This window comes from Crocodylus porosus, unplaced genomic scaffold (assembly GCF_001723895.1).
Source record: "Crocodylus porosus isolate Cpor-Errol unplaced genomic scaffold, CroPor_comp1, whole genome shotgun sequence".
Lineage (NCBI taxonomy): Eukaryota > Metazoa > Chordata > Crocodylia > Crocodylidae > Crocodylus > Crocodylus porosus.
Window position 1 is genome coordinate 13463233 of NW_017728911.1, and position 11044 is coordinate 13474276.

At 42.1% G+C, this 11044-nt stretch overlaps 1 protein-coding gene across 1 annotated transcript in view; it reads left to right on the forward strand.

The window, feature by feature from the left end:
* The first annotated feature begins 238 nt into the window (after positions 1 to 238).
* The window catches only part of THSD4 (thrombospondin type 1 domain containing 4), a 639363-nt gene continuing 628557 nt past the window's right edge, over positions 239 to 11044 (forward strand). The window contains exons 1-2 of the mRNA XM_019533460.1: positions 239 to 332; positions 7294 to 7363. Coding sequence (XP_019389005.1) covers positions 304 to 332; positions 7294 to 7363 — 99 coding nt within the window. The 5' untranslated portion in view covers positions 239 to 303. The remainder of the gene's footprint in view (positions 333 to 7293; positions 7364 to 11044) is intronic.

Consider the following 11044-nt stretch of genomic DNA (forward strand, 5'->3'; position numbering starts at 1 on the left):
TTCTTGTTAAGCAAAGCACTTCAGCACTTAAAACCCATTGATTTCTGTGGGCGGTAAGCATAGGTTTCATGTTTTGCTGAACAGGGACAGACTTAAGTTCTAACCTGAACTGTTGCAAAGTTCAAGGGAGTTTGGCTATAAATGTTTGGTGTGGGTCCATCTCTAGTTTCATAGGCATCTTGGAAAATTGCCAGTAAAAGATGCTGACAGATGTTTTTCTCTCTTATTCTGCAGGATTCTTGTGTAATCTGCATCATATTTTAACAGAGTTTTTCCCCTCAAGACACTTCACAGTAAAAGATCATGGTAGACAGCTTAATGGTATCTTTGAGGTAAGTTGTACCACAAAATACCCTTTTAAAAGTATTTAATATGCTCTTGTCAGATTGCAGTAAGTATCAATTGATTATTTGTCTATAGGCTTTAAAAGCTTAGAGGCATATTCTCTATTTGGACCATTGGTGCCTTAATACAAAGTCATGTTCAAAGAGTTGATTGGTGAAGTATGTAGATTCCTTTAAAGGGATCAGACAAGGACCTTGTTTCAAGTGGAGTATGAAGTGTGAAAGGTCTCAGTGTCTTGTTCAAATTTAGCAGGCAGAGCTGCTGTTAACCTTGCACTTGTATATTAGCAGGATTTCTTGCAAACTTCTTCATTTTTTAATTGAAGTTAATAGTTCCCTTTTGCAGTAAATGCTTTTTAAATAATTGTAATCTTGCAAATGTAAATACATTAATACTTACATTGGAGTTAATTCAGAGAGGATAGTTGTGTGTTACTGAAAAGGTCCAGTGTGATAAAAATGGAGGAAATAAGTTCCAAAGTAAAAAACTCTTCTTCCTGAAGAAAACCATGGCATCTTTTGAAAGTTTAGCTATTTCTGTATTTTAGAAAGCAAACTTTCTGAATATGCAGGTGACCGCTAAGCGTAAGGTGTGCATTCATATCTCTTTAGGAATGACAGCTGTGTCTTGTGTATGAAATCTTTTCCTTCATTTAGATGGAAGTAGAGTGGTTATGATTCCAACTCTCCATCTTCTGAATTTCAAATGTCAGGTATTTTATTGAAATCCCTAGACCCAAAGCTACACCTGTGGTTCCGGGTTGGATTCCACACTGGAATGGATGACAGAAAGGGGGTGATTATGTCTACATTGCAAAAGGTGTGCTTGTTGCTCATGGAAATATGCCTGAGCTTAGTGGGATACAGTGTTGGCCTCTGAGTACTTACTCACTGTCATTGACAGTCTTCTGCAGTCTGCCCTAAAGCCCCTGCTGCTGCAGCTAAACTGTATCAGTGAGCCAGCTAGCTAGCTAGTATATCATGTAAACTGCAACTGCACCTCCTGGTTTGCAGGAAAATAGTATGATCTACTGTGGCAAATCACTCCGCTATTTTTATTGGAGTGGTAGATGGACGTTCTGTTTGACAGTGTGTTATATCGTGATGTATCATTTCACATCTTTTTGATGTAAATTTATTCTTTTTGGCTTTCTGTACATTAAGAGGACCTGAACAAACTCACTGGAGCAGCAGGAGCCTATTTTTGTAGGTCAGGGCGCAGTATTAGTCAAACATGATTAAATAAAAAAAAAAAAAAAGATGTCAAATCCAAAAAAGTTAGCCAAAGCAAACTATTAAGTGAAATGACATTAAAAAAAAAAAAGCCACACGTTGACTGAAAACCAGAGGTTTACCTTTGGAATGAATAAGTAGTCCTGCCAGTTTCTTATGTGTTCGAAACAATAGGTTGATAACAAATGTTTCTGGCAGACCCAACCATGTACAGAAGTGCAAACTATAAACTACCCTCATTGTCTTGCATACAGACAGAGATGCAGATAATAATGCAGCCTCTTTAGAGAATGGTCAGGAAAAGCTTGGCACAGAATAATCAGACAAGCGCTAAGGATTTCAGTTCTAAAGTGGGCATTTTTTAATCTGGTAAGTAATTTGCTTTGAAGATTACAGCTCTCAGTCTCTCCAGATCTACACTTTTGCAGGAGTTTAACAGGATGTATTCCCAGAAATGTGCAGCCCACTGTAGTGATGGAAAAACCTTTTCCTTTAAAGTTCTTGTAAGGGTTAATTTCTTTATGAAAATACAGAGCTTAATTTTGCAGCCTCTTAGGGAAGAAAGGGAGTAGATGCTATAAAGGGAGGGGGTGAGGACCCCCAGAAAGAAATAAAGCAAGCATTTATCTAGGGGAAAAAAAAAACAGAATCAAAAAATTATTTTAGCTATAATTCAAGTTGAGGCTGCCAGGGGTTGTCTTTAATTTGTGTTATAGTTAATTACATGGAAATATGTCATACTTTCAGTAAACCTTAACTGGAAATAGTGTTCTATTAGGGAACTCACAAGGACAATGGGAAAATATTAGTAGGTCCTGGATTACCAGACACATTTGGGGAGGCAGTATGGTTTAACAGCTGGGAGACTTGAGTTCTGCATTCAGATCTTCCTTTCGGCTGATCTGTGATCTTTGGGCAAATTAGTTTCCATCTTTGTACCAAGTTTCCCTTTTCTCTCTCTGCCTTTAGGTTGCCCCTTTTCTTGCTATATGGTTAGGCAGTGCCTAGCATTGGCACTAACTCCAACTGGATCTTCAATGCACTCATGAAAGCAAAGAACTATAACATGCATTGAATTTTTTTTGAAATCTTCTGATTTTGAGAGAGTGGCGCTGCAAAAGTCATTTAGTTACTTTTTTTTTTTTTTTTTACCCTTTTCATGGTTTATTGCTTTATGCAAGAGGCACAGGACATGATGAGAAGGAGGTGGTAGGCACCATGTAATTAATGCTTATTATCCAGTGGACAAGTTCTTTTCTCAGTATGTCAATGAATGCAAACACAAATGTTTTTCTTATGTAGGGAGCTGTTTTTCTTGTGTTTTCTGTGCTTGTAGTAACAAAATGTTTGACTTGTGCAAAAAACCTGTCTCCGTCTAGTGGCCCCTTATCCCAAGGATCACAATATACAGAGGGGAAAAAGGAGCTGGGTTTGGAAGGAAAGCTGAATTTTGTCTGGTCCATTAGTTTGCAGCAGATTTTTATGGGATTGTCTTCGTTTCATTGGATCCACCACTTTTGCCTCTTTGTTTGGGATTCAGAAACTGCTGGCTACTCATTCCTTCATGTAGAGGGCCACTAATTCTTACAGGAGGCAAACTGGGCAAAATTGTAGGTACAAGTGAATGTATCATAGAATAATAGAAAATTAGGGTTGGAAGGGATGGAACAAGGAGCAACAGTCTCAAGTTGCAGCTAGGGAAGTTTAGATATTAGGAAGAATTTTCTCACTAGCAGGGTAGTAAAACACTGGAGCAGGTTACCCAGAGAGGTGATGGAAGCTGCATCCTTGGAGGTTTTCAAAACCCGGCTAGACAAAGCTTTGGCTGGAATGATCTAGATTTCATAGACATTAGGGCTGGAAGGGACCTTGCAAGTTCTTCAGGTCCAGCCCCCTGCCCAAGGGATAGGAAGTCAGCTGGAATCAAATGATCCCAGCAAGATACCTTCTACACTTTTCCCAGCACCTGACAAAAGGGACTTTGATCCTGAAAGCTTGCAGAAAAGGACAGTTTTCTTGTCATTTTCCAGTTGGTCTAATAAAAGGTATCATTTTGGAACCAAGAGTTCTAGTTTTTTGTATGCCCAGTAAAATAGGCATCCAAGTGTCCTGCTTTGAGCAGGAGGTTGGACTACATGACCTGTTGAAGTCCTTTCTAACCCTAACTTTCTATGATTCTGGAGGTCATTTAATCTAATCTTCTGCTCAAAGCAGGACCATCCCCAACTAAATCATTCCAGCCAAGGCTTTGTCAAACTGGGTTTTAAAAACCTACAAGGATGCAGATTCCACCACCTCTCTCGGTAATTTGTTCCAGTGCTTTACTACCCTCCTTATGAGAAGTTTTTCCTAATATCCAACCTAAACCTCCCTTGTAGCAACTTGAGACCATTGCTCCTTGTTCTGTCATCTGTCACCACTGAGAACAAGCAAGCTCCATCCTCTTTGGACCTATTCTTCAGGTAGTTAAAAGCTTCTATCAAATCCCCCCTTAGTCTTATCTTCTGCAGACTAAATAAACCCAGTTCTCTCAGCCTCTCCTCAGAAGTCACGTGCTCCAGCCCCTGAACCATTTTTGTTGCCCTCTGCTGGACTCTCTCCAACTTATCTATATCTTTTCTATAGTAAGGGACCCAATACAGAATAAAACAGAATAATGACTTCCTTTGATCTGGCAACACTTTTACTAATACAGCCCAGTATGCTGTTAGTCTTCTTGGCAGCAAGGGTACACTGCTGACTCATATCCATCTTATTGTCCACTGTAATCCCCAGATCATTTTCTGCAGAGCTGCTGTGTAGTCAGTCAGTCCCCAGGCTACAGGCTTCTTCCATTCTAAGTGCAGGACTTTGAACTTGTCCTTCTTGAACCTCATAAGATTTCTTTTGGTCTAATTCTCCAATTTGTTAGGTCACTCTGAATCCTAGCCCTACCCTCGAGTGTATCTACTACTCCCTCCAGCTTGGTGTCATCTGTGAACTTGCTGAGGGTGCAATCCATCCCATCTTCCAGATCATTAATCAAGATATTGAACAAAAATTGCCCCAGGACCATCCCTGGGGGCACTCTACTTGATTCTAGCTGCCAGCTAGATATTGGGCTATTGGTTACTACCCAGTGAGCCTGACAATCCAGCGAGGTTTCTATCTACCTTACAGTCCATTCATCCAACTCGTACTTCCTCAGCTTGCTTTCAAGAATGCTGTGGGAGATGGTATCAAAAGCCTTGCTAAAGTCAAGGTATGTTATGTCCACTGCAGCCACAGAGCCAGTTCTCATCATAGAAGGCAGTCAGTAGAGGTGTGTGAAATGGGCCATATTTGATTTGGAGTTGGCCCAACTCAGGGACAGTGATTTAATTCGTTGATTTGGATCACTGTCCCTGATTCAAATCAGCTGAATCCAAATTTAAAGATTCAATGCTGATTCAGAGAATCAGTGATTTGGACATAGATACAGCTTTAAATGTTATTTTACGTACCTTGAGGTACCAGGTGCGGCTCGTGAACGCTGCGATGCTGGGGTGGATGGAGTGTCCCACAGGAGTGTGGGGCCCTGCGTGCTCAGCGGTGAGCTCAGAAGTGGATTGGAAGCAGTTCTGATCCACTTCCAGGTCCACCACCGAGCACATTGGGGGCCCCTCCCTGCACCTCTTTGGCTTGGTGATTGGCCATGGTGGGACCCCAGGTATCCCCCCCCAGACCCAGCAGGCACTAGCTGCTGAGCTGGGGTGGTGCAGGGGGTCACCCCAGCATGCTCCCTGGTGGACCTGGAGGTGCCCCTTCTGGTCCACTTCTGGGTCTGCTGCTGAGTGTGGTCGGGACCCACACTATACTCCTGTGGGACTCCATCTGCCTGGTACCTTGAGGTATGTAGAAAAAACATTTAAAGCTGTGTCTATGTCCAAATCACCGAATCTTTCCGAATTGATTTGGAGGGTTCCGATTCAGTTTGGAGAAATTAAAGGGTCTCCTGATTTGATTCAGATTTGGAGATTTGGCCACTGAATTGGGCCGAATCTCCGCCAAATTGAATTGGGGACTGAAGCTTTGCACAGCCCTAGCAGTCAGGTTGGTTGGGCATGACTTGCCCTTGGTGAATCCATGCCAACTTTTCCTAATCACCTTCTTCTTCTTCAAATATTTAGAAATGGATTCGTTGAGGACCTGCTTCATGATTTTTCTGGGGACTGAAGTGGGGCTGACTGGTCTGTAGTTCCCTGGATCCTGCTTCTTCCCTTTCTTCAAAATGGGCACTATATTTGTCCGTCTCCAATTGTCTGGGACCTCCTCCTCATTATCATGAACTTTCAGAGATAATGGCCAGTGGCTCTGCAATCATGTTAGCCAATTCCCTAAGCACCTTTGGATGCATTTCATCTGGCCCCATGAACTTGTACACATCCAGCTTTTCTAAATAGTCCTTAACCCAGGGGCAGGCAAAATACAGCCCATGAGCTGGTTCTGGTCCACGAACTGGCTGCCCCTGCACTGCTCCACATGGAGCTGAGCCCCACCTGCCCCCACCTGGGCAGCCTGCATCTACACTTCCCCCAGCCCCAACCCCAGCCGGCATGCAGCTTCTGGTGGGGATGTTCCCAGTGCGGCTGCAGCCAGTCAGATGTTCCTCTGCTCTCATCACCTCCAGAAGGAGCAGCTGGGCTGAGGCTTCCCATCCCCCTCCCCCTGCCCAGAGTGGTGCAGCAGGAGGAGTGGGTGGAGGAATGGCCACTGGAAGCAAGGGGAGCACAGTAGCACTCAGCTGGCTTCAGCCACACTGGGAACAGGCTCTCTGGAAGCTGTGCATGCTGGCCAGGGCCAGCAGCGCTGTCCTGCTCCCCTCAGCTCCAGCTGCAGCTCCTGCCTCTGCCCTGTCACTCGAGGCAGGCGGGTGAGGGGAAGCTTCAGTGGGAGGCTCTTGCACAGGGCATGGAGATCCAGCTCCAGCTTGTGGCTGCCTTCCACCTGTGCTGCTCTCCTGCAGAGGCTGCTCATGAAGTGGGTGGAAGGTAATTGGGAGCTGGAGCCAGAGCTTCATGCACTGGGCAGAAACCTCCTGCTGAAGCTTCCTGCCTGTCCACCCAAAGTAGCATGGCACGACAGGGGCAGGCCTAGGAGTAGTGGCAGCAGCAGCTGCAGCCAGAGGAGAGGAAAGCAGAACAACCCCGCTGGCCCTGGCCAGTATGCAGCCCGGTACGGCCTGGTACAACGCAGTTCTGGCTACAAGGCTGGGGACTGCATGGCATGGCACGGGGTGAGCCCAGCTTGGCCTGTCCCGTCCGTGCTGAAATTGTAAGACAAGGGGCTTTCCCCACATGCCAGTTGGACGGAAAGAAACGTATTATATTCAAGTAAGTATTGTTTTACCATTCAAGCAAAAATGTGTTTAAGTTTGTATTAATGTATTGCACCTTGTATATACTGGGAGGGTGCAGTTATTTGGCCAGCTCAAACTAGCCTTTCTTTGCTATGCTCTAAGTTACTGAGTAGTTTTGCAAGTATGTATCTACCTACATGTGTGTTATACAAACACTTGCTACATAGTTAAAGCAGTGTTATTAAATAAAGGTTTTTCATAACATATAATGAAACTTCTCACGTTGGTAATGCCATACAAGTACATGAGCTTGTACAGGTTCATTGCCTGTGACAGATTGCTAGGATACACAGTCTGATTCATTGATACCTGCAATATTTAATTTTTTTTTTTTTCCAGAATTCTCAGTTCTCTAGCAGTGCTAGGATTTCAGCTTGTCATCCCACAGGGCTCAATTGAACACAGAAAGGTAAGCTATAGAAATTCAAATTTCATACAATTAAAATATAGAAAAAGTTAGAACAAGTAATAGATACAATATTGTCACTTCCACAGTCAGGCTTTAATGAAGAAGATGGGAGACTGTTGAGGCCTTTCTTACGTTGTTGGAATTCTCTACTGCCAGATCCGGTTTTGGCTCTGAGTTCCTGGTCAGGACAGAGTGACTAGTGCCATTCAATAGCAGCCTTATAAGGTAGTATTAGATGCACTTTGCAGGGATTGATAGTCACTCTCTACATACTCAAAGAAGCGGCCTCTGAAAGTGGCTTAAAGTGAGGAATGTCTCTACTACAGTAATCTATCCTATTCCCTGGGAGTGTTAATTCACTGGGAACATTTTTAACTTCAGTTGGCTTTAGTAGCAATAATTTACTAGTTTACTGGAATTCAAATTTTAATTTTTGTTTTACCATTGTAAGAAACTAATTGTGCAGATTTGATCACTTTCTGAGAGTATGAATTTGGTTGCTCTGTGCAACTATTGGTTAATGGTTTTGTTACTCATTAAATTGTATCAAATTTAGATGAAACACAAAGGGCCCATTGTGACTCTGGGAAAACTGGGTATGTTGGAGTTGGGCCCTTATTCTTTGTGGTATCCTAGAGGTGGTAAAATTAATTTTTAAATAATTCCATCTGTCAGTTACTGAAAAGCTTTATAGCAGAAGAACAGCAGAAGAACCAAACCTACAATACAAAGTAGTGATAAGATATTGATTTACTTAGTTAAAACAGACTTGCCATTGTTAAACAGGTGAATGCTTATAAATTAGAGGAATGATTTGGTGCAAATGACAGGGGGATAATTAACGTTGTATTTGCAGCTAGTTTTATAGTTAAAAAAGAGTAGAGAATATTTTTGTGAATGACCATAAAAACCAACCTATTCAGGCTACTTACTTAGGAAAAGGCAGAGTAAAATGATAAGCCTTGGAGCATGCCTTAGAGGTCAATACGCTTCGCCTTCTGTAAGACAAATGTGGCAGAGAATTCCTGAGCCAATGACTGCCCACCAAAAGTGTCGCGTCTCCATGTCTCTAAACCAGTGTTTGAATCTGGGGTTGATTAGTAGGAGTGTCTTGCTGATCTCAGCTGGCAGGTTATTTATTGCACAAGGATGGAAATATGAGAGATGGATAGATTGGATTCCAACCATGCATAGTTTTATAGATCCAAACCAGCACCTTGAATTATACTAAGAACCAATTTGGTAGCTTTTTAAAATCTTTTCTGGGCATCAGGCGTGGTCTTATCATGTATTATCCCAGTACATTATAACTGTTAAATATACCAAGTAGCCTAATCCTCACAAATTAAACATTTCCTATAGAGAGTACATACATCTTTTAAATAAATATGTTGGTTTTGTGTAAAAATTAAAATTAAGTTGTATAAAATTTTGAGGGGTAGGGTGGTGTTATTTTATTTTCCCTGAAGGCAATGAGATTCATGGCAAGTTTGCTACATGAGGGAGGGAAGTTCGAAAGCTGTGGGTTAGCCATCTCAGTGAATCTGATTTCAGCTTTCGTGATATGTTGCTGAAAAATCCATTACTCTTGAAGAGCACAGCTGTCACATTCAACTCTTTGGGGGATCCTGTGGCATCGAGGTGTAATACAAGTTCAGTGAAGTCCAGACTGCAACTTTTTGGCCTGGGACAACTACCTAATAGCTTTGATCCAAAGAACAAGCACCATGCAGCATGTTGCTTATTTAATAACTTTATTGCTGTGTGCCTTTTGGTTTGAGTATTGTATGATTAAGATGGGCATGGCAGCGACTGGTGCTGATCTGTTTTCAGCTGCCTGCTGCTACTTAGCCTTTCTGTTTTGTTATGCTGCCAGTGGCATAATTAAGCTTCTAAATGGACTTAAAAAAAGCTATTAAGAAAAATAGGGGAACTGAAAGAAACAGCAGTGTCATTCTAGTAAATTCCCAAATTAAGTGTAATAACATCAAATTAATTCTGGGTTAATTGAATAAGAAATGCAGTAAGTCTGGGCCTTCATATGTATTAGTTTAAAAAGATAAAAGACTGGCATTAAGGGATGTTTTTTTCAGTTCCTAGGAAACACCATTGGTGACCACTGTGAAACTGTTCACTCTTTTGTAGACGAGAGAGATGGCGACTTCCCCAGTGAAGGTTCCACATGGATTCAAAGTCTATCTGTCACTCCCAGTCCTGACATAGGACAGCTCCTATTTATGCCAAAGTTAGCTTACACCAGAGGTACATACTCATTAAACTTCCCCAAATCTCTCTGACTTATGAGTCAACCACTAGACAAAGAATGCTGCTGTTAGCTCCTGACACTAAGACAGACATCTTTCTAACTGAGTGTCAGCTCTTGGCTTTGTAATTCAGGGAAGAGTTCCTGTTTTGCTTGTACTGAGACTCAGGCGTATGTTTGCTGTGGGAGTAACTTTTCTCCTGTTAGTGGCTCCTTTTTGTGTTTTTGTACTAACCCCCTTTTACTGAGTTTGGAAAGAACTGCAGATCAGCAGAGAGGAAGTTCAGTCCTTGGTGGGTGAGCAGGGCTTCCTGCTTTGAAACAGTAGCTCAATTTAACGTTGGAATGAACAATACTACTTAACATTGTTTGGTATCTTTCATAGATCCTTATGTAAGGCTCTGCAAAACTAAAAATAACAGACCAGCAGTCAGTGCATTCTATGGAAAATGGGTGATCTGAGCCAATCTCGATGAATAACGAGTATTTAGATGCGGCCCTTACTCGTATGTTTATCTTAGAGATTAAAGTTGAGCATGTATGCAAGTCTTTGCATTCTTTTTGTTGTAGCATGTGGTTCTGGAAAATATTCTGATTTTTCTCTCTGCACCTTGCAGAGTTGGCTTATTTATTTTTTATTGTGAAAGCTACAGACAGGAAATACAGTTGTATTACTGGCCTTGAATTGTTGGCTGAACATTCCACTAAAATATTTCTAAACAGTACAATTATTTTCTTATTTGGAGGTGTTTTGGGAAATGAGATGAAACAATTGGTGGGAAAGCACTTGTAATGTCTTTAGACACCCGAAGTGCAAATGAGACCATGTTTCTTAAGTTTAGGAAAAAGGACTTTTTTTGTTGATGGGTTGTCCGACCCCCTCCTTCCCCCCACCCCTCCCATTAAAAGACTCTTATTAATAATTTCTATTCTTTGTTTCCTCTTTTAAAAAAAAGTGTATAAAGGTTATCAGGGGTAGAAATGCCTTTGCCTTCAAGGCATCCTGGAATAGGTTACTGTTTTAAGATCATATCTTACATCAGCTTGTTTGGAAGCTGCTTTTAAACAAAAGTCCATGTATTTTTCTGATGTTAAGTTTTTACTTAGTTTGAGATACTGACTTGGGTATAATTCTAATAGGATTTGACCCATTGGCTGTGTTTGCATTTTGTGTTTAGGACTTTCAGTGTCAGTGAAGAAATGTAGTTTCATAGTTTCTAGGGTTGGAAGGGACCTGAGCAGATCATCTAGTCCGACCCCCTGCCTGGGCAGGAAAGAGTACTGGGATCAAACGACCCCAGCAACGTGTACATCTAACCTCCTCTTAAACACCCCCAGGGTAGGAGCCAGCACCACTTCTCTTGGAAGCTGGTTCCAGACCCTAGCCGCCCTGACCGTGAAGTAGCGCCTCCTGATAT